General features: G+C 35.5%; 1 protein-coding gene across 8 annotated transcripts in view; it reads left to right on the top strand.

Annotated features, from left to right (window-relative positions):
- EML6 (EMAP like 6) overlaps window positions 1-24549 on the top strand; it is a 116573-nt gene that overhangs the window by 49294 nt on the left and 42730 nt on the right. For all 8 annotated transcript variants that reach the window (XR_011336808.1, XR_011336810.1, XR_011336811.1 and 5 more), the window contains 11 exons: window positions 624-759; window positions 4716-4917; window positions 10549-10686; window positions 13131-13387; window positions 13759-13971; window positions 14372-14539; window positions 15450-15556; window positions 18573-18691; window positions 19337-19523; window positions 20214-20319; window positions 23298-23391. Coding sequence is in view for 4 of the 8 variants with exons in the window: in XM_069850245.1 (XP_069706346.1) it covers window positions 624-759; window positions 4716-4917; window positions 10549-10686; window positions 13131-13387; window positions 13759-13971; window positions 14372-14539; window positions 15450-15556; window positions 18573-18691; window positions 19337-19523; window positions 20214-20319; window positions 23298-23391 (1727 nt within the window). In the remaining 4 variants the exon portion in view is untranslated. The remainder of the gene's footprint in view (window positions 1-623; window positions 760-4715; window positions 4918-10548; window positions 10687-13130; window positions 13388-13758; window positions 13972-14371; window positions 14540-15449; window positions 15557-18572; window positions 18692-19336; window positions 19524-20213; window positions 20320-23297; window positions 23392-24549) is intronic.

Here is a 24549-nt window from a genome sequence, read left to right as displayed (position 1 = left end):
GGTCTTCACTTCATTGTATTCATTTCCATGCATTTCAATTTCTGTCTTAATTGAGAGGTTTTCCTAGTAAAATACAAATCAGCAGGCATTCCATGAGCTATTCCAATGTAGTACAGCACTGCCATCAGTAATGATGAAAAACTCAAACTATAGTAGAAACTTGTCTTTCAACAAAGAGAATGAATTGACAGTCTTTCAGTTCCTGTCAGATTTCAAATGATGTCTGAACTGCATTCATGAAAGAATGTCTCAATCATCTCCGCACCTGTAAGAATATTTGTATTGCTTGTTTGCTCGTTTTTGTTTATTCTGGGCAACTATTTATTTTAAGTGTTCCATTATTTATTTGATACTCCTTGTGATAACATTACCTAACCCAAATCTAAAGTTCTGTAATCAGGCTGTATCATTGGTATTTGTACAAAAATTTCTACACAATCACTAAGGTGGAAGCACTTGAAATAAAAGTGTTCCCTCTGTGTTTGCTGGTTTGCTTTCTGGTTGGACAACATTTTGCTGCCTACCAGTTTCTAGCCTTTAACGAGAGTGTTCAAAACCCGTTTCTTTGTGTGTTTAAATCGCTTGTAAAGGACATTAAAACTTATTATACTATTGGTTAACAGGCTGGAATTTTTAGTATGTATGCCTGTGAGGAAGGTTTTGCCACTGGAGGGAGAGATGGTTGCATTCGGTTATGGGACACTGAATTCAAACCAATTACTAAAATTGATCTCAGGGAGACTGAACAAGGATACAAAGGTAATGAGCTATTACTTTAATGGTTTTTCACACAGCTACATAATGGATTATGACAGGATTTAATTTGAAGCCTAAATGTTTCTGCATACTGGTGATTTTTTTTACTTAATGACTGTATTTACTTTTGAGATCTGTATTCCCTCTTTTCCTCTGACAATGATGTAGCCTGAGAGTTTTCTGTGTTTCATAGTATAAACAGACAGATGCTTACAGTTGCTGCTCCCCACCATGCAAATAAAAGAAGATAAATAAAAACTAATTAAACATAAAAAGATAAGAGAATTAATTTAGCCAGTCTTTAACTTAATTAATTGCAGTTCAGTTAATGTATTGACATTTATGGAACCTGATTTTCGAAGATGCTGAGCATCTGAGCACTCCAATAAATTAATTTGGAATGGTAGCACTTGGCATATTTAACAGAGAGAACGTTATTAAATTCTTGACCATCGTATTTGTTGAATCTGATCATGCTTCCTATAAGCTTAGTCATCACTTTATTTTATTAGACCCTCAGAGCACTTATAGTTTCCATAGGTCGTAATGCATGCTTTATAAAAATCTTAGTCTTCTGGGAATTCTATGCACCCAATTGGATTGAGAATATAGCACTCTGTTTGCTGGCCTGAAGTAGGCTTTACACACTTTTGGCAGCCACCCTTGTAATGGTTAATGTTAATTTCTCCTGCTTCTTAATTTATGTTCTTAGACCTACCTTTCCTATTAAAATTACCATTGGAACAGTCAGGAGACCACTAAGAATAAAATGCTCTTTCTTAATTATGGATATTTTGACCCGTAATATAGTAACAGGCTTGTTCTGTTCATTTTTCATCCTAGTTAAATCAAATAAGCTGATGATTCTAATATTTTGAAATGCACAGGTTTGCAGTATCTGGACTCAAAAAGCAGACTGCGAGTAGCCTTAGATGCACGCTTCTGCACCAGTGTGTCGTAATGTAGTGTAAACTCATGGAATATAGCCCTCAAAGTAGTTGTCAAATATACCCAACCAGTTGTCCCTTTGCTCTGTAGTTCTGGCTTTGTGTAGTGTTTTGTAGCAAGAATGTACATTTATTTACATTAATTTCCAAAAAGCAGTATCAGTACCTTGTGACAATGTACAGCATTTTTTATCAATTTAGAAATACTTTCTAAAAACTGTGGAGAAATAAGGCTGTATGTGTGGGTTAGACAGATTGTTCTGGCTAATACCGGTCTTACAGGTAGTCCATTCTTAATGAAATTCAGAATAACATATATGAAAGGTGACATGGAGAAAGCAACGCTCACAGATGAAACGTGCATCTTCAACCTCCTTGGTTCTTTGTGAAATGAGTCTGGGAAGGAGCTTTTCCCCTCATATTTGTAAGACCAGAGTAGAAACTTTTTTTTTCTCTCTTACTGCTGCCTGGGACATGTCCACACTCAATGTAAAACAGACTTTAGCTGACTTCTGCTACTTTTAATTGACTGTACTTATCTTCTGTGGGAAATTATTACTTCAAAGTTAAAACTTAGAGCAGAACTGTAGTGTGCTCATAAAGGTGACTTCTTGTAGTACCTTGCCTGCAGAAAGCACCTGGCTGTGCTTCTACAGGTTGCCTGAGAAGAGAGTTTTATCTTGATGGAACTTAAATCAATGAAGGACATACTGAAGGTGAATTTTCATCAGACATGCTATGGTGTGATTCTAACTTGACGCCATTGTTTCTACCATCTCCTAAATGCTACAGGATACAGAATGTATAGATGAGAGCATCTAAGTAGAACTAGACACTGTAGCAGGAGATATATGGCTAAAACACAGTCAATAGAGGTTTCTGCTATCTTTTGCTTGGCAAAAGTATTTAAAAAATCATTTTCAGAAAGTGAATTGAGTTGTCACTTAGAATTGTGTGTAAATGATGACTAATCTTTAAAAACTCCTAAAGTGATTACTACAAACTTGAACACTGTCCAAATCTTGTCTTCAAAGCATTTAAATCCTTCAGGTTTAAGTTTGTTTGTCAAAATAAGAACATTGCCTAATTTGATGGCAAGAAATGGACCTAAGCAAGCCTGCAAGATTTTATCAAAGCTTAGTCAAAGGTGTTGTGCCTGTGAGTGTAATCATTAAGACTAAGTAAAAAGACATCACAGTGTATCTGTGGAAAGTGCAGTGGGACTGCTGGTCGGACTAAAACAACAAAACCTTAGAACACTGGGGAGTAGCTGCGGGTTATAAAATCCAAGCATGCACTTATACCCTGTCACCGTAATTTTAGAAATGTTTTATCTTTTTCCTGTTTCAGGGTTTCTTCTCTCTCTGTGATCTTTCTACGTGATATAACTCTTGCCTGCCATGTTCCTGTTGTGTGTCTATCCTTTTCTGCTGTTTCTGTCTGATCTGTCATCCACTGATGGTCCCTTCCATTTAGTGCTTACTACTAACAGAATGTGGAAATCGTGTTTAATTTTCAGTTATGTCAAACTGCGTTTGAGCACATATGTAACTTCTAGCAACGATAGTAGCCTTAACTGCTTACCTAGGGCCTTCTGTCCCTCCTTTCCAATTACTTTTTTCCCAAAGCAGTTTGCAAAGGCATCAGCTATCAAACTTAAAACTTCTTTCTAGGGTGTCAGGAAGATCTCCTCCTTACCCCCAGCAGACAGATTTATTAGTCATCCTTTGCTGACCAGCACCAAACACTTTTCAAATAAGATGCATCACCAGTAACAATCTGATTATAGGCTTGGCTTTTATATTTAAATACATAAGTATGTTAGTAAAAAAAAAATCTGATAATAGATACCTTTCTTTACGTGCAGTGCTGCATGGAAAACATTCTTTTTCCCACAACTAAAGATGTATGTACTATGTTTATTCTAAAACATAACAACACCCATTTTCCACTTAACGTCTGAACTTCATTCCTTGTGTGGCCTTTGATGTGTATCAAGAAGACATAAGCTGTAACTTCAGTTAGAAAATTAGCTAAGTCATAAATGACCTAGTGAAAATTAAAGGGTACTGAAAATGGACAAGGCAATAAATTAAGACGAATTTGTCCTTCTCAACAGGTGACACAAAACCTCTACAATATATTTTATTTATGTGACCAGGAGTTAATTGCATTGTATATTTGGTTCCAAAAGATGTTAAAATAATGACGTGGCTGACCTTGGCTACATGACATATGGATTTTTTACTCATTCACATCTCGCAGCATCATGCCCCGTTACGCAAACTTTAATTTTCATATACTGGAACAGAAAATACAAACACTGGAGGCAGTCAACAAAAGAATGTGATCAGATTGCCCAGCCTGCTAGGAGGGTATTTTTAAGCTTATGGTTAGTAGAATTCCATCTGTAGAGTTAGGATCAGATTTGTGATCAAGCTCTTCAAAAGTTATGCAAAGCAAGATTCTACTGGTTTTGGGTCTTGAGGGGCTTTTTGGTTTGTTATTTCTTTTTTTAAATAATCAGATGTGACTGATATGGTAAAGAATGGGCACAAACCATTTAAATTCAGCATTAAAATGTTATTGAACATTTTATTTAAATGCGCAAAAAAGGCAAAGTACTAAAAAAATGGATAAAATCAGCTTCAGTCACATGAACCTTAGTTAATCTAAAATGTAAATGTTTAAATCGTGTGAAATTAAATTGTTTTTTAAAATAAATTCCCAGATTATATGCAAAGCCTAAGAGCTTGATCCTTTAGGAAACTGGCAGCAGCAATGTTAGCTACTCAGCATTTTCCCAGGGTTGAGCCTTCTCTTTTTCTATCAAATGCAGATAATTCAACAGAACTGTTTTGAGATTTAATCAGCTGTGGTGTTTTATAGGACTTTAGTGTCAAAGCATAACAGTCATTATACATTAACTCTTGAAGTCTTGATCTTCACTGTACTGACTATCACTGTGTCTCATCATTGCCATTAATCTAAGATTATTCTGTCCCCTGTCAGGTTTGTCCATCCGAAGTGTCTGTTGGAAAGCGGATAGACTTTTAGCAGGGACACAGGACAGTGAAATATTTGAGGTGCTAGTAAGAGAAAGAGATAAACCCATGCTGATTATGCAGGGTCATTGTGAAGGGGAGCTCTGGGCCCTGGCGGTCCACCCAAAGAAGCCTTTAGCAGTCACAGGCAGCGATGATCGATCTGTACGGTAAGGCTAGATCTTATTTATATTTTATCTATTCATTCATGTACTCATCATTTTTAACCAGTGTCAATTTGACATATTTGCAATTTATTTATTTTCTGGCTTCATGTTAAGTCTCCATTAAGACAACAATTTTTTTCCTGTATTTTTCATAGTAGCTTTGTTTTTTTTTTTCTCTTCAGCCATCATATCTGGGCTCCACACATCATCTAAAAGTAATCAGAATTTTTGTCCAAGACGTGCTTGATTTACATACTCTGCTTTAAGTACTAGTTCCTTACTGTTCTGAACAGTAGGTGTAGGTATCTGGAGGGAGAATGGTCACCATGTACTTCTCTTCTGTTAATAATGTTCAACAAATCTAAAACCTAAATACCTCTGGCCAGTGTTTTACACAGCAGGCATGTGACTCAGCCATAAGTATTTAGAAAATCTAATCTAAAACCAATTCAGTTAAAATGCCAGAAAATGAGATTAATGGAAATACACTGGTTTGCCCCAATGAAAAAGATTCTTCAGATGTTTAGTTGTAGTGCTTGTGCCTCAAGCCTTTGTAGAGAGATTTCAATCTTTGTATACCGATTTGTGGAAGTTGTGACAAAGTCAAGGATGTGTCTTCCTGACTCTGTTAAAATTGGACAAATTGGCAAGCCTTTGAAAAAACCAGCATTTTTAATATGCTTAGTGAGACTTTATAGTAATGTTTTGAGGTTAAACTGAGATTCTCACTGTAGTAGATGTACTCCCATACACTTAAATATTTTTTGGGAGACTGGGTTTTATTATGGCAGTGTCCAGAGTCTTCCCTCAAACTGTGGTTCTGCGCTTGCCCTGAAGCCCTCTTCCCCGCAGAACAGTGCATGCAGTGGGGCTCATAACAGCTTGTTTTCCCAAGTTCCGACACTCTTAACGTCCTCCTTAGCAGTTTCTCCTGGTGCTACTATCCTAGTTTCTAACCCCTCCACCGGGTTTTTCTCCAGCCCTATGCCAGATGGATGATTGCTGCTGTTCATCTTATATAGATAATTTGATTGCGTATTTTCAAATCAATGCCCGGCAGTTACCGAGCAGTTTTTCAGGTTTTATGGACTATTAATTAGTCAACTTGTTTCAGAAACATACGTGTGGATTCTACCATTTGGCCATATTTCAATGGGAAAAATCAGTTTCCTATCATACATACATCTTCTAATTTATGCTCCCTCAGATTCCACATTATGATTCACCCCTGCCTCGAAGCTTGCTGGTTAGTTGGAATTTCTTTTTCTCTTTCTTTTCAGTCTTTTACTTGTATTTGTTTCCTATTCCTGCCATCTCTCCTCTCTTTCTAACCATAATTGAAGTCCAAACTGTGAAACCAACACAACTGCCAGCTGTTCAGTACAGTCAAATTACCTCCCTGTTTCCTAAATATTAGCAATATTCTTTCAATTTATAAAACATGGGGTGGTCTCTTCTGCTTGAGTTTGCCTGCACAGTTTTATAGACAGGCACAAATTCACACTGCCTTCATTCTAGTAGGATGCAAGCCAGTTCTGGAACAAGAGCTGCAAAGCTGGGATTAGCATTGTGCTGCCCTCAAGCTAATAAGCCATGTTAAAACTTGGGATTTATTATCTTGGACTCATCTCTTAGTTAGCATGGTAATTCAGCTCTGACTTGGGACTGGATAACGTGCTGCTGACTCACAGTGTGCTTAGAACAAACTTATGCCCCTCCATGAAAGGTACTGCAAGTACTTTCTTTGTGCACATAAAGCCTTAATTAGTGGAGCTCTTATGATTATTACGGCTGCTATAGTTATTATATTACTGATGCCTTTGAACGTTGCCATTCTATAAAATGTGTGTTTGTTAATGTTACAGGTATTGTACTGCGCTACGTCACACATCCATTTAGCTGATTAGGCTCTAGAGAATACGGGATATGAATTCTAGTGAAGAAAGTGCTATTTTTTTACATACTGAGGCTTCATGTGAGGAATTCCAGTGAAATACATAGATATTTTCATTAAGATAAAGTGCACAAAAGGATTTTTCTGCCTTTTTTTTTTAGTAATTAAATTGCATTAACAAGAATATTTCTGTATTGCTGTTCATTGTGTACTTTTTCTTAGTATTTGGTTAACCTATTATTTTGAAGAGTGGCTATATAATATAAATCTAAGTAGTTTTACAAATAAGTATTTAGTGGGCCCAATGATATTCTTATATAAAAGAGGTATCTAAACAAAAAGGGCCTCTATAGAACTAAGGGGTGTTACTGTAGACTTTTCCCTAGCACAGCTGAGAGAAGGCTCTAGCCAAATATAGCTTTCCTACATTTTAAATTCAAAAGCGTGTCAGCTAGGCAATATTGCCTGCCTCCTGTCTCTTACAATAGGAACAGGAAGAAAGCATCACTCTCATCCGAATGCTAAGAGGCATACAGAGTTATTTATTACATTTTTTCAATGACCTCACACATGTCTTTTTGTAATGTAGTGTTTGTATGTCTGGCTGCAGGACCACGAGTAGCTGCTGTTCTGGCAGAACATCTCCACTATACTGTCTGTCTTCTTGAATGATCTCTTTCTGTATTCCTGCAATCATATGAAAATTGACTAGAACCTGTTTTTATATGAATCTAGTAGAATGTTTATATCTCAGATTTTTTTTTTTATGTGGAGCAATGTTCTACCAATTGAATGAAACAAAGCAGGAGTAAATATTCTGTCGTCAGTTATGGATTTTTCTGCAAACAAAGTGGTTGCTAGTAAGCCTCGTGGGAGACTGTATTCAGTATGCGCTCCAATAAATAAATTTACCTGCCAGGTATATGACAGAAAAGACTGGAATATTGACTAATAAAACAATGTCTCATGAGTCTATATAGAATGTCTAAACTCAGTCATTTAAATAAATGCATAGGAAAGTTGCCAAAGAATGGGAAAACCAAATCTTTGCCTTATTTAGAAATACAGTTTTTACATGGAAATAGTTATTTATCTGGCTTTTCAAAATCAACGACCTAAAGCATTTTGCCAGAAGAGATGCTTACTCTATTGTCTTAAGCAAAGCCAGGCTTTTATTTTGTCACTTGTATGTTCAAATGCCTGAATGTGTGCAAAGTGTTGTAGGGTTTGGGTTTTTTTCCTGTTATAAAATCTAAAATTTCATATTTGGAATTACCCTTCCATTAGTTTGAGATTTTCTTTTTTAAGGAAAATTGAATTATTCTGCTTACATTGTCACAAATTGCAGTTACACTTCTAATGTTCTGGTTGCAGTGATCCACCTGGAAATAATATTTTGGAGGCAAATTTAATCCTGGTGGTTTTTTAAAAATCTTTCCAAATCCTTTCTGGTTCATTCTTTATAGTATTGGACTCATAGCTTTTCCCTAGCAAGGCTGCTAAGAGTCTTGCATCTTATCTACTTCTCTTTTGTCTTTGAAAACAGTTTTAGCATTCCACATCCTTTTTCTTTTCACCAGGAAATGGTACTTGCGATTTTTTCTACAGAGAAGCTTTTTCAAGTTCTTTCTTATCCTTTCTTATCCTTCTCTCAACCTAAGAGGAAACCAGCGTCATTCAGGGTTGTTTATTCTAGTCTCATCCTAATAACGTTAACCTAACAAGGCCCGAAGGGTTTCTTTTCAATGCAAGCAGTCAAATTCTATAACCCTTTTACTAAATTTCTCAAGCTCTATCTTTGTTTCTCCTGTTACTCTACTTCAAGGCTGTATCTAATGTTACTGTTGCTGGGGTCGTCAGAAACCTCCTTCTTCTCAGGCTATATTCAGTGTTCTTCTTATGCTGTTTGTTCTAGTGCCAACACAGTCCTTCAACTTAACATTTTCTCCTTCTTTGACATTTATCTTACTGATGGACTTTTGGGAGCAATACTGACCCTTCCTGATCCTTGCTTCACTAAGGTATAAAAGTTAAACTCTCTTGGTCTTCTTTAGGAGACTGAAAACTGTATCACACTAATCATACTAATAATCCTTCCCTGCATCTGTTGCTGTTTTTATCCGATTTCTTGAGATAACTTGTAAAGAACATGCCAGATGCGGTCTCTGTGTGTCGTGTACTATTGTTTTAGTGTACCTTCTGGAACAGCGCCCAGGATATATTTTTAGGATCCAATTTCTTTTTTCCTGTCTGCAACTCAGTCATGGATCATAGTCACTCTATAAATGAAAAACAATGTGAGATCTGACTTCTTTTTGCTGGTACCACTTGTGTTTCAAGCTTACAGAACAGTGCTAGACGTAAGGCTCTGAAAGTGCTACACATAATCTCTGAAAAGCTTTGACTAGATTTCATTCCATGTTTACTTCTTTCATCATCAAGAAATCTCTGTTTCTTCCAATAAGATAAATCCATCTCTGGGCATACAGTGCCTCCCGGCTTGCTGTCCATAGCAAATCTCATTAGCATTCTCATCTTTTGTACCAGTGTCCGTAGTGAAAATACTGAAAGTTACTATTTCAAAGCTTGTACCTAGAAATCTCAGTAGTCTCTCCCATCTAGCCCAATTGTTTCTTTCTGTAAAGCTTGCTATAAAACTTCATCCAGTATCACATTACAGTTCTTTTACAAGTTGTCATTTCCTTGACTTTGACCCATAATCACATATGCTACTACTCAAATATTTTACTGACTAGTTTATAAATACTTTACAAATGCAGTACATTTACATCCTCAAAATAAAGATAGTTTGGTATTGCTGACTTAATTTTTCTACTCTGAGAGGTCTTTTATGCACTTTCTTCCATACTTTTAATTATTCTTTATTTTTTTTAAGAAGTCTTACATACTACTGAGATCTGAATAACCAGCTTGTAGTGATCTAGAAAACCCCCTCCATTCCTTCTTGAAATATAGGTACATCATTTGCTTTTCTCTATCTTACAGAATAATTTATTGGTAGATTCTTTTTATTTAAAATCATGTGTTTTAGCAAATCAGTGTGCAATTTTGTCTACTAGTTCGTTCAAGTTTATGAGAAAATTTTCCCCGTAGTTGGAATATTTATGCTCTTCAAGTATTGCTTTCATTTTCAGTAAAAATTTCAGTCTGATCTGCCTTGACCCTTTGCGTCTACAGAAACCACGGGGTTTTTTATTATTCATCTAGAGTAATTCTATCAGAGATAATGTCAAATGATTATGTACCTTAGCTGTTTTCCTTTCTGCTATCATGGATCTGTGCCTCAGGTCTGACGTGCCATCTCTGCTGAAACTGAGAATAGAAAAGACTCCTTTATTTCAAAAGAAATTTGAACCTGGAACTTCACTTGAAGGTGTCTGAAAGCTTCATTTGATAGCATTTGCTAAGATGTTTGGTGTCACCATTAGAATATTCTGTGTCCATGTAATGATTCAGGCAGTCACTGTACACAAACTTTCTCTTCTAGATTGATAAGAAGTTTTGAGTTAAAAAATGAATTTCTATAAGCCTATAAGCTTGTGTTGGCAAATTTATCTTCATTCCATGGTTGGAAAGTAACTCAATGCATTCTAAAATCTTAATATAAGGTGTACATACAAACAGACCTTCACCAATTGAGTTAGGCTTTTTATTTTTACTGTTGATGATACTGAAATATTGTGCAGTCAGGAAAAATCTGCTGCTTTCCTTTGATGCAGATTATGGAGTCTTGCTGACCATGCCTTGATCGCTCGTTGTAATATGGAAGAAGCAGTGCGGAGTGTCTCATTCAGTCCTGATGGATCACAGTTAGCACTTGGAATGAAGGATGGCTCCTTCATTGTTCTTCGAGTAAGGTAAGGTAAATCTTACATCAGTTTCCCACTTCAGTAGTTTTTTTTCCTGAGTAATTCAAAATCATACTCTAAAGTCTTTTATTCCTATAAAAAAGAGAAAAATCACTTGGCATTCTATCAGAAACAAAGAGTAAAAATTGAGCATATGCTTCCATAATATCTCTTGGTATTTTAAAAGGTGGTAGTTTGATAATGAGGAGAAAACTTATGCTTTATTTACTTCAAAATATTAGGTCTTAGTAATATTGTTGACAAAATTTGAGATTGCCAAGTTTGGGGTCTTTTCTTTATTTATTCCAAAGTTATATTTTTTTAAAATGAATTGTGCGTAACAGAGATAACAGTTTTGAGAGAGATGATCTTCTTGATCATGTTCATTTCCTGTCTTATACAAGAATGGATACCAGGCAAAACAATTGCTGATTGGAAGAAGTTTTTAAACATTTGCAAGATACGTCTGAAATCTTCTTTTCATATTAGATGGCTAGCCTTTTTTTTGCATTGAACGGATCTCATGCATTAGGCATTTTCTGCCTCGGAATACTATTAAGGAAGACAAGCAAAAGCAAGTCAAATGTAAAATTGGGCATAGCGTGAAATAGCCAAACAAAATAGCATGATTCAAAATATAGAAGTTTTATTAATTGATACTTTGAAGAATTTGCTGCTTCCTTTATCTTGCTCCAGTTGTTTGGTAAGCATATATATAAAACACTTTAAAGTACCAGCTGATAGGAGGGAAAAGCCTGCCATTGATGAAAGATCTGTGAAAACCTCTATAATGTACTACTTTATTGGCTTTAACAAAACTTAAGTGATCTGCTGATGTTAATATAAGATCCTTTTTAAAGACTAGTATTTTTCTAATGTTAATTGTCTTTACCCTGCTTACAGGGCAACAAATCTACAGCCTGTGGGCCAGGAAAACTGGATGATGACATTGTGTATTGTTGGCATTTTTTTTCATCATTTACTCAGCTACATGGTTCTTTTTCTCTTTTTTTTCTTGGCCATGAAGGATCTGAGTCCATCTGAATTAGCCGCTCTTCTCAGCAGCAGTATTTTCCACTATGGAATAATTGTTACTTGTTTTCAGTAATAAAGCAGAGATAAGAATATTTCTCTTTCCAAAGCACTTTTTGAAGGAAAAAATTAGTATGAATAAATAAGAATTTTCCCAACAAAATTTCTACTGTTATTAACATTTTGGATTTCACCATTTTAAGAGAAATTTCTAACAAAATTATTCTGATAGTTTTTTTTTTAAACCCCGATCATTAGTGATATTAAACCTTCCCCTTCATGTCAGCACCTCCCAGAAATCTGTCTTCAGTTACAGATTATTCTCTGCTCTTAGCAGTACTATATATCAGTATTTCTAAGATACATCAGCAAAATTTATTGGTTTATAATTAAATTTGAGTATTTTCATAAATTTGATGCTACTGGCAGTAATTAATATAAGTAGAATTTGGGAAAAATATTAAAAGAGCTTAAAATGGAGAGTAAAACAAGCGTGACACCTGCAGAAGACACTTCCTCACAAGATTTCCTTACAGCCTAAATCTCTAATCAGATATGGATTATCTTTGCAAATACAAAATTAATGGCACTGAGACTTGGCTCATTGTTCAATTAAATCAGGGGAAGATTTTTATTTAGTTAGTTTTAATTCTTTCCTTATAGCCAAAGAATTTGGGGAAACCTACTTGCAAAAGTTTTGTTTACATTCACTAGCTTTGAAAATTTTGCTTCTTGATTGACAGGAAAGGGAATTACATCAAATGTAATTTGATAGGGGAGAATTTAATATTTTTTTGAAAACTAGACTACATAGCTGTCTTGATTGTTTTCAAAGACACGTGCAAGGTATTGTCAGTTCTCTGGTTTGCACTGGTGGACAGTGGTGGTGGTGGTGCTGAACCCCCAAAGCAGTAGCTTGCGGGTCATGACATGTGGGATAAATCATATCTAACTTTGCCAGTCTAATGGTTAGCCTGTAATCTAAACTGTTTGCCTGTCTCCCCAAAAGAGTCTGTGTGGAGAAACGAGTATCTCCCAAAGGCCATCCTAACAGGGTCTTGTGAGATATCACAGGGTATCACTCTTCAGATGGAACTCTTTCTCCATTTTCTATGTTAAAAAAATTTGCCTGGTCTAGTTTAGAATAGACAGCTGATTGTTTTACAGTTCAGATTAGGTGAACACAATGAAGAATATCATTGGCATGTGAAGGTGCTTCTACCTTTTGCTTTAAAAGTCTGCTTATAACCAATGAAAACAATAGGAGCTTCTCAAAAAAAAAAAGTGGGGGTGTGTTTTTCTGAAATGTGCTTTTCGTTGTACAAATAATTCGGTGCATCTCTCTTCATAATTATCTTAAACTTTTGTGGACTGTATTTTCACAAGTTTACGGTTCACATTTTCACTATTGGTTCTTGCAGAGACATGACAGAGGTAGTTCATATTAAAGACCGAAAAGAAGTAATCCATGAAATGAAATTTTCACCAGATGGCTCTTACCTTGCCGTGGGTTCTAATGATGGCCCAGTGGATATCTATGCGGTTGCTCAGCGATATAAAAAAACAGGAGAATGCAACAAATCTTCTAGTTTTATTACTCACATTGACTGGTCTGTGGATAGTAAATTCTTGCAAACCAACGATGGTGCAGGAGAGAGACTGTTCTACAAGATGCCATGTAAGTTTACAAGTGGCTTAAGCTATGAACAAGTAAACCTCACTGTTTATTTGAAGAAAACAACAAAAATATTACATCAATAGTACACCTGCAAGTGGAGTTTGGCTAGAGCTTGCATAAATGTTTAATGTTTTTCCACTTTTGTATTGTTTTAGCATTTTTATGTACAGTTGCATTAAAACTTGTATGATGTGTGATGTCGTCAAATACTGCAAATGTGAGATTATGCTAATACAAATTAAAATTGAGACTCTTAATAATTTATTGAGGTTAAAAGACTAATCTCAAGAAGGATACACAAGTAATAGTGATGAAAAGAAATGGAGTTTACTGAAGAACAAATAACAGACTATTCACTTGCATATTTTCAGCTGGGAAGCATCTAACTAGCAAGGATGAGATCAAAGGAATTCACTGGGCCTCATGGACCTGTGTGATAGGATCTGAAGTGAATGGAATTTGGCCAAAATACACAAACATTACAGATGTCAACTCTGTGGATGGAAATTACAACAGTTCAGTGCTAGTCACTGGAGATGATTTTGGACTGGTGAAATTATTCAGATTTCCATGCCTAAAGAAAGGTAAGACAGTTTTTTGTGTTGCTGAAGAATGTAGTATTTACGTTGATTCCATATCAGTAAATGTTCTGGTAGTGAATTTGAGTTTATGTGTATAGTGCAATACTTAATACATGTGTGTTCACATTAGCAGTAATAGCGTTAAAGGTGAAAATGAAACCCTATGTGTATCTGGTACTTCCTGCCAAGTTTTAGGTACTTTTCAGAAAAATGAACTGAACGTATCATTCATATTATTTATGCCATTTATTTTTGTATTATAATTACTATTAGTATCAGAATATCGAGGCGTTTAAGTATTTTTTTTTTATTTTTCCTAAGAGCGTTTAGAATGTGTTTTCATTAAAAGCCCAACTTTATTAGTTGCAATGTTATTTTTTTTTCTCCTATTTTTTATTTTTAGGAGCTAAATTTAGAAAATATGTTGGTCATTCAGCACATGTAACCAATGTCCGTTGGTCCCACGATTTTCAGTGGGTTTTAAGTACAGGAGGTGCTGATCACTCTGTTTTTCAGTGGCGATTTATTCCTGAAGGGATAACAAATGACATCCTTGAAACATCTCCACAAGGTAAAAATGATCTCTTCAGAAGTATTTATTAAATAAAATCCATATAGAATACAGCACCAGTAGAAAAGTTATTATTGAATATTTTTATTATTTGTATTATAATTCCCTGGAATCATCTATATTCAGCATGTTTGGGACATTTGGCTTCCCTAGGCAATGATTTGTTTCAGGCAAGGTACATTAAAAACTCTTCTACTGTCTGCAGTATCGTATGTGTAGGGATACACGAATAGTATTCATTGAAGTATGTGGAAAAAAGACATTTAGATGGAAATTACTAGACCAAATTAAATTTTCATAATTAGCTGTCTAGCACATTCAGAAGTTTGTCTATATGTGTTGAATTAATTTTCTTCTCAATGCAATTTCACACATATATGCAATAGCTGTACTTGAGATTTTTTTTTCTTGTTATATCCATGATATCGTTATATCCATGATACTTAGAATATTCCACAAAAGCTATATAAACTACATAGTGGCAGCTGCTGAAAATTGGATTCCCTTCAGCAAAAGGGCAAAACTTCACCCTGCGCCTGCACAACTTGGTAAAGTACTTTATGTTACAGTAGAACTTTTTAAACACAGATAGTGATCACATTGGAAGTTTTTATTTACCATTTCGGTATGTTTTCACTCCAAAACCTGTTAAGAAAACAATATTCTCTCAGGTGATGGAAATGTATTATTAGCTACTCAGTTTTTCTAATTCCCTCTGCCACTTCCTGCCCCAGCATTGAAACAGGAATGAAACCCAACACATTCAATCAAGCCACGTGATTTTTACAAGCTGCTTAAGCTCCTAAAGTTCTTGAAAACTGCTTTGTATATAGTCTACACTATATGAAACATAACACGCTCTTTTCTTGTGATGTTCAACATGTTGACTGATTTATTTTTTTTAATACAGAAGGTGGTGTTGATTCCTACAGCGAAGAATCAGATTCAGATTTGTCTGATGTGCCAGAATTAGATTCTGACATTGAGCAGGAAGCTCAAATCAACTATGATCGCCAGGTGAGTAAAATTAACTGTGCAATTACCTGACAGTTTATCATGACTGTTCAGTAAAGATTAGAAGCTCTTTTGCAGCTAATTCACGGCACTAGGAAGATTATTTTGACAGTATTCAACTGATTGCACAACAAATATACATAAAAACAGAGTTTGCTTTAGGCTGGAGATAGGAATTCAAGCGGGTTTGGAGAAAAACATTGGTACATACACTACTATATATCCGAATAAAGAATATATTTATAAAAAGACAAATTTAAACAAGATTTTGAGAGAGCTTATTGCTATTCCCATTCCCATGATAAATGTTAGAGGAGACTTCAGTCTTACTAAATTTAGAATCCCAATTTCCAGAATGCAGCTCATGCAATTTTTGTATGACTTCACGTTCAAAGCAGAATACTCTTAATGAGTGTGAAGCCTATATAATACATTTATTTGTGACAGATTCATTTTTATTGCCAAGGACAACTAAGTCTAGGAATTAGAATTGCCCTAGTTTGTGGGAACCAAGTGAAATTAGTCTCTAATAATCAACTAATATACTTAGGATTTTTCTATTTCAGTACAACTAAGTTCTCAGATAAATTAAGATATTCCATGCAACAAACAAATCAAGTAAGTATTGTTTACTGCATTGATTTTTTTTCAGGAATGATAGTTTGCCATTCTACTCTTTACCCTGATCTTTCAGTGTTGACTTATGCTTTGTCATTATGGACTTGCCTGTTGATCAGGACTATTGCCTGCACTTGGTTAAAGTCACCAGATCTACTGTGCTCGCATCACTCAGGCTTTGTGAGGCTGCACCTCTCTCTGTGGGGGCACTGTCTTGGCTGGCCTTGTTATCGTGCTCAGCTCTTGGCTCCCCTTCTTTTAAAATGCAATAACGGCTCCGTGACATGAGGTTTGACCCAACCTGCATCACAATTTGCAACCACACTGCTGTGTTATAAAACATTATTCAAGTCACAAAGTTAAATAACATTTAGAAAATGCCATAGTAAAGCATAATTGTGCCCTGGATCTACATCGATTATGATTACACGTTTCTTCAGGACTTCTGCTTCTTTTGGTGTATGGGATATTTAGTTCTTGCCTAGCAAGAACACTATTCAATCTTTTTTCATTCATCAAGCAGTTCTATAACCGCCTTTATTGCACACTGCTTGAACATGTCTCTTCAGAGAGAATGATATTCCTTGTAGTTCTTTCCATTCCATTCATGATACGGTGCTTTGTAAATGCTGATGTCTATGGCAGTCTGATGTGGGAAAGTGCTGTTATCCTTGTTGTGAAGGAAGAGAAACATTAACATCAAATTCTGTTATCTGTTTTCTGATGTCTACTTCTGTTTAAACATACATGGGACCTGATTTTCAGGAGCTCTTGTCACCTTGTCCTGTTGTCTCATCAACTGCAACAGGAGATGGTTAGAACTTCCTCAGACCAGAACTGGAATCTCATACGAAGCATGAAAGATACATAATAGGCTTGGTTAAAGTTGTTTTGAGGGATTTAATGGCTGGCGTAGAGCTGCTTTCTAGCTTGTGGAAGGATTTCCTCTGATGTTCCATGCTTTAGCCAAGGTCTGTCTTTTGTCTTTTCACCTCAGTTTCTAGATTCTTCAATAAATTACATAAGTTCTTCTGCCAACAGCTTATTTTATCTCTGTTACAGACATTGATCACATTTGCCAAATGAAACAGAAGTTCTGTCAAATTCTTTCTCTCCCCTTTCTTTTACTCCAAGTCTCACTGGAGTGCTTGTCCCATTCTCCTCCTCTCCTCCTTCTTTTCCTGATTTTCCATCTGTATTCAAATCAGATAGCATCCTCCTCCATGCTCTCTATGTGTCAAAAAGCACGTCTGGGTTTAAAAACTAAAAGTGAAAAAACAGTTGCAGGCAATTAAATAGCAATATTCCAGGCAGATCAGTCCATGAAAAAGCTAGAAGCAACTTAAAATAGAATCTGTTTACAGGAAGTGTGAGACAATCTCAAGCATAAGCTGCACTTTACGTTTTGTTACAAAAGCACATGGAAACAAAAGCATTAATCTTATTTTGAGAATTGTGTTTAGGTTTGTTGTTCAGGTTTTTTTTAACTTTATGGATGAAGCAGTATAGAGTGTTCTAGATTTTGAAATTAATTAGGAAATGATAACCCGAGTATTCTGTTTCATTGGTAGCATTCACTGGGGAACAAGGGTAAATAGGTGAGAACACTATCAGGATGAAGTACAAGACATACAAGTGACAGGTATCATATGTTAAGGTTCTATTTGCCTATGGTTTCACAAACCAAGCTTAAGTTATATAAACACCTTTCTTGTAAAAATCCAGTACTCCATCTTTGCAGTAGGTAGATTTCTGTAGGAATGGCAATTCCATTGTCATTTTGCAAAATCCAAGAAGTGTAGGCACAGAAAACAAACTCTATTTCAGCATTGCAATGCATTTTGTTTGGTGCCAAAGCTTTGAAAATGCTTCGAACATCTTTAACAGCTTCACAGAATTTCAGCATTCCCGGAAGATTTAAATGTGTAGTGTTCTGTGTATTTACAGAGCTGTAATTCTACTTCAGGGATCTGGACACATTGGCAAATCATTTGAGTGCTTTTGGTTCCTGTATATTTCACCACAATCCCTAGGCAGGACTAATTCATTATGTTCAGCTTTGAGTATGTACACTGAAGCACATCTGAAGTTTAAAAGGTATTTAAGGAGTTCCAGTCAATATTTAAATTATTTTTCACTAAGTGACACTGGAATCTTCTAGAAAAATTCCTTCTTCCATTGCTACTCCAGAATAATGTTCTGGGGCACTCACATGTTGGGGAGCTTCATTGTCTGAAAAACATTTATTATCTGAAATTCTGTAGGCATGGATAGTGACTTACTCTGTTGTTAACTACTCAATGTCACATTAACATATGTCAAATTGTAATACCTAAAGGTAAGTCAGTTTCATTTTTGAAAAAATGGAGATAGGCAATTAACTTTTACAATTGTTCTTCAGGTTTACAAAGAAGACCTACCTCAGCTGAAACAACAAAGTAAAGAGAAAAACCACTCTGTGCCCTTCCTTAAAAGAGAGCGAGCACCTGAGGACAGTTTAAAGTTGCAGTTTATACATGGGTAGAGTAATATTAGAATGATTTTTTCTTGTTGTTAAAACATCCTAGCAATTTTAATTAATTAAACTCAGAGCATTTGGCAAAATATTTTTCTGTGCTTACATGCAATTATTTGTTTGTCATCAACACTGTGGGTAATTTTTCAAATATCAGCCATAGATTTTCTTCTGTTTCAGTTGTGTGTTAAGGAACAAGAGAAGGTTATAATACTGTAGCCCTATAATAAATAAAGCTGTAGCGAGCATAGTAGTTTATAAAATTATGTTTAAAGGTAGCTGTTGACTACACCTTATGTTTTCTAGAGCAAAGATTCTCTGTTAAGCTGATCAGGTTAGTTGTGATTTGTAAAAATGCCTGATAAATTTCTGCTTGAACCTAAGTCCCTGTAAAACTTATCTGTATACGTTTGCATGTGAATTGTACATTATTTTTGTTAAATTAGTATTAATTTCGGAGTTGAGAAGATTCATGAATGCCTGCTGTTGGTGGAAATAGTCTCTGCCTGTGTGCTTTTTAGCTTTGAGCTCAAGTTGATACCACAGCTGTGCTCTTTTCACATTGATGCACAAATTATTTGCGCCATTTCTTACAAAGAGTACCAGAGTAGTTTTGAAACAGGATATAATTTGTTTTGTATTTACTTCAGTTATAGAGGCTATGACTGTCGAAATAACTTGTTCTACACACAAACCGGAGAAGTGGTGTATCACATTGCTGCTGTAGCTGTTGTATATAACAGGCAACAACACTCTCAAAGGCTGTATCTTGGTCACGATGATGACATCCTCAGCCTAAGCATTCATCCAGTGAAAGACTACGTTGCTACTGGACAGGTGAGTATTTAGAAGTGATGATCTTGGCAAAACATGGAAATAATTTCATTTTACATTGCATAATTAGGAAAAATGTGATTCTTTTTGTCCTTCAGTATAGTGTTCCCTCCTAAATATGGGTAAGTTGTGTATTGTATCCCTGCCAAACTTCTGGGGAGCGCAGGACTGGAAACTAATTGAGATGATTATTAAATCATTCCTATATAAGAGAAAAACTGCCAGTCTTATCCTGTGGCCCTACAGAAAATAATTACATTTATTTCAGACTTCTGCTTTAATTTGTGAATTGCAGGAGCTGTATTTTATCTACATCTGAGGTGGTTTGGGGGTTTTATTTGTCAGTCTCAGTATTTTTGTACTGTATTAGCATTCAAAAGCCTTACTTAAATAAAAGGCTATTTTATATTGGGCACTCTGCTGATATCTGGTACTCGGTATGATATATTCAGGATATTCATACGTATTGATGTATCGTGATAAATTATGCTGTTAATATGATACAGAATACTGATGTTTTAGAGAGTACTGATATTTCTCTAAAGAGAAAATATATCTTGAAAAAGATAAAATAGGTCAAATGCAAAAGTATTTACTTCTAGAGTGTTTTGAAGATGTGATAATACTAATTACTGGTAATTGATGTGCTTTGAACTTCTGTGAGCAAATATTTCAATTAACCCTCTGATTTAGGTTGGGAGAGATGCTGCTATCCATGTTTGGGACACACAGACACTGAAATGTTTATCATTACTCAAAGGCCAGCATCAGAGAGGAGTGTGTGCACTGGATTTTTCAGGTAAGGCACACCCTGTGTTTATGTAAACAAATAATTAAAAAGCAATCCTTATAATGAAATCTAAATTTAAATAGCTAGCTAGTATGGATAAAAATAGTATGTATAGTGAAGTCAGTCATGGGTCTTTTCTCAACTGAGCACTAATTGATTTTTTTTTTTTTAATGTCTAATACCAAGTGCAGCAAGGACTCTGCCTGTCTACATGGTGGTATAAAAATAAATAACCTGGCAGAAGGGTGACTTGAAGTATATAAATGGGATAGAAATGTGGTGTAGGCTCATATAGTTCTTCAGATTTGCTAACAATTCCCGCATTTTTCGGTGAGTTTACAGGAGAAGTAAATATGAGAAACAGTTTTCTGCTGTTTCTCCTACTTGTCTTTCTGAGATGCATGACCTTCGTTGTCTCAGTTATCAAAGGGTAATTCCTGTATTCAGCATTAAAAAGCAGTATCTGGATAGTGGTGACTTACACCTTTATAAAAGGGCTTAGAAATCCATTTTCCCTTTTTCTATTTAAAACAAAAAAAAGGGAGTTCATTGTAACTGAACTATCCCTCGCTTAACTCTGGTTAATTTTTTAAATTAAACATAATTTATTCCATATTTCCCTCTTTTAAAGTGTGGTAAGAATTCATTAGGATATAGCTCACATTTATGAGACAAGCCTATATGAAAGAAGTTTTGCTTCCACAAAGATAAGTCTGTGGAACTGAGTCACATTATATTTTCAGAAGAGGAGCCTTGGTGTTCATCCAAAGGCTGGAGTTGAAATATGAAAGTGCTGATCCACCATGGCTTAACTGTGAAGGTAGATATAGTACCAGAAGAAAGGAAAATGGATCAGGATGATCTAGTTGACATAGCATGCATAGATGTTAATAAACTCATTAAGATCCCTAGTTGAACAAATGTTCATATGTTTGGAAAATACTTTGTGGTTTGCATTTTCAACAGAAATTAGATTCCTGTACAGATAGTAATACTTCATGTATTAGAATTTGTGTACCTTTGTAAAAGCATAAAGTATGAGCTGGCTGTGTATTCTGTAGACATAAATCTGCACAAAAATATTAAAGCTATTTTTAAAAGCGGTGGCCACTGGCATCATTGCAGTGTTGCTTTAGGACCTGATTCTGAGAATACACACATTGCATTCCTGACTGTCTTTATTTAAAGTTCATGGCATAGAGAGGAACAGGTAGTTGTGCAAATACGCACCTCACTATGGGGTCAGAGTGCTACTTTGTCCTACTTTGTAAGGAGATTTAGCTGTGTTAACGACAGAGATTCCTAAACTATGTTCAAGTCCCACTACTTGAAACTTAAAGAAACAAACCTAAAACTCCAAAGCTATCTTTTTGGCTGCACCTGGTCTGGCAGCGACTACCAGTTCTCCCTGCTCTTACTTACTTTCTTAAGCATCTGCTATTGGCCATTACTGAAAACAATGCATGGGGCTGGGTCACTTTTGTAGGATCATTATGACAATGATTCAAAGATTATAATTGCATTCATGCGATGTTTCGTTGTGCCCTCTGGTGGCTAACTTAACATCCATAATTCTGGGTGTTAATTGGAGTGTATAGCCCATATTAATGCATAAAACCTCCTGTTTCAAGCGAAGAAAGCTTAAATTGTATTCTTAACAACAAAGTTTTGTCAACCATGTTCCATTTGCATAATGGAGTTACCTCTAAAAATTAGCTTTGTCATCAAAGTATACAAATATTCGTCTTTCTTAAATAATGCAAATTAGATAATGCATATTTACTTTTTAGATCAGCTTTCTTCATTGCATATTATCTCACTAAAACTATTATAGAATGGTTTTTACTCTATCCTTTTCTTTGCTTTCCTTTCTTATTAACTTTTTGTCTCGCCTTGTTTATGTCTCTCTTCTCTCTCCTTCCCTCCCCCTGGATAGCAGTTTGTCTCTATAAGTTTGTTAACAATGGTCTTGCTTATCAGTATTTCCTACACATAGTAAGGATGCCAAGGTGTTGAATTATGTATGATACTCTGTTCTTGCTTTTCTTCCTCTCATTATCAGTAGTAGCGTCTTTCCTGCAGTAGCAGAGGCATTGCCAGCAGTTAATTTTAGCTTTGTAATTTTTTATTTATAATTTCATTACATTGCCTATTAACTTTCAACCACCCATTTCTTTCTACACTAATAATTCTTGTCACCGTTTCAAGCAAAAGAAAAGAAGCATCATCTGTTCAGAAATACCTGAAATAAAATGTGATGTGATTTTTGGAGTACGGGGACTCTATGAAGTTGACTTTCATCGTCTTGTTTGATCCTACTACCTTCCTTGTATTCGCACACAGGAATGTTTTGTGTCTGCCTTTGGGAAAGGTCAATGGTTTGATAAGGAATACAAGTTTAAAAAAATAGATTAGACCAGACAGACAAGTATAATAGAAGATAATAAAGTCCAAAGAATGCCTTTTCTAGAAAAGAATAGTCTGTCTTGTAATCATCCAGTTAAAATTAACCAGAAAAATCTTGCTGTGACCTACAACACAATCTGTTCTGTCTCTGATAAGGGTGATGCCATATTTAAAGTCACCTTAGTCAAGAAGAGAAAGGCTAGGTCATGGATTAGTAGAGTGCTCTGTGAAATCTATGGACTCCAGTTTGATGTGTCTTCACCCAACAGGTATTCATTTTGATGCTAAGTATTGCATTTGTGGATAAAACTTCCAGCAGGTATAGACTATAGTCATTTTAAGAGGTTGGGCAGGTTAACTCAGGTCATTTGTCTAATTCTGTACTCAGTCTGCTTTAGGAAGTGAAGCCCATCGGTGAATCTGAACCCTAATCTCTTAAAGTATTCTTTTTTTTTTATTTTGTTTCATTTATAATACATCATTTGAAATTCAGTTTACAATTATATCTGTTGTGTTCATTGCCTGTTGAATTTTTAGATAAAGCTTTAGTACCTTTAACATTAAGTATTGCTTCTGTACAGCTGATGGAAAATGTTTGGCATCTGTTGGGCTAGATGATAATCATGCCATTGTCGTTTGGGATTGGAAGAAAGGAGAAAAGCTATCAACTACCAGGTAAGAATGCATCTTGGTATAAACGTGCCCTGTGATTACATTTTCCTGAATTAATATCATCCAAATGTATTACTTTGTTTGCTTGAAAAACCACAACACCTCTCTGAAAACAGAATGGTGTTTCAGAGCAATATATCCAGATTAAAATCCTTGGGATCTACAGTTTAGCGTTTGGAAATCTTGTGAATTATTTCTATCCAGAGTTCCCTAGTCTTTCTGCTAGGATAGCTACATTGATTTTATAGCTTGTTTAATGAATTTCAAGTTAAGTTAATATTTTCTCCCCATTTTATTTCCTGATTTATGGCAGAAGTCACCAGAGATGGCATATTTTTCTTTATGCTTTAGTTGATATGCTGGATTCCATCAATGTATGTATATAGATCACTTTTCTAAAAAGACAAAAAGGGCTCCCGCTAGTACAAGTGGATTTTTCAAGGTCTACTGATCTTGCTTTCCTTCCAAGTCAGCTTTTTCTGAGATACTTGCTCTTTGCAGTTACTAACAGAGACCTTAGTTAATAACCCTGTAGCAAAGAAGCTTTTGCAATTGCTTGAAGGGACCAGTATTGAGAAGAGGATTGGATTATACTTTGCGTTTGCTTTTTGCCTTCTGACAGTTGTACGTGTTAGAAGAACCAAACTGTGAACCTGGTTTCTGTCTTGCCCTCAGGGAAATCAAATGTAGCTCTGAGGTCAAGGTACTACAATTGTGTAGTATTCATATAAACAGGGACTTAAATACCAGAAAGGCAAGGAGTTAATTTCATGTGCCCTCTGCAATCATGTAACAGCAGGCACTGGTCTGTAGAAAGTGCTAGTATAACTGTAAAAAAGTGCCTGTGAAAGATAATTTAATTCTATTATTATATGGTGACATGATCCAGAAGAAGTGGTAAGATTTTTCTCCTGGCAGAAATCTGTTAGTAGTATGGTATTCCTGAAGAAATAAATGTTTTGATCCAAGTGTGTGGGTACCATATTCTATATCAGCTATATATTGTTGTCTCTGACATCCTCATTATTAAGCAGCAAGATCTTAAATCTTGTTTAAAATTTGTCATGTAGGGCTTGCTTAGCAACAGTGTTTTCTGTGTTACAAAATGTGGCATTTTCATTTGCTTTGCAATCCTGGTTTTACTGTCCCCACAGAGGTTGT

The sequence above is a fragment of the Phaenicophaeus curvirostris genome, chromosome 2 (genome assembly GCF_032191515.1).
Source record: "Phaenicophaeus curvirostris isolate KB17595 chromosome 2, BPBGC_Pcur_1.0, whole genome shotgun sequence".
NCBI lineage: Eukaryota > Metazoa > Chordata > Aves > Cuculiformes > Cuculidae > Phaenicophaeus > Phaenicophaeus curvirostris.
The sequence above is the reverse complement of the archived record's forward strand: the minus strand, read 5'-3'. Positions and strand labels throughout refer to the sequence as shown.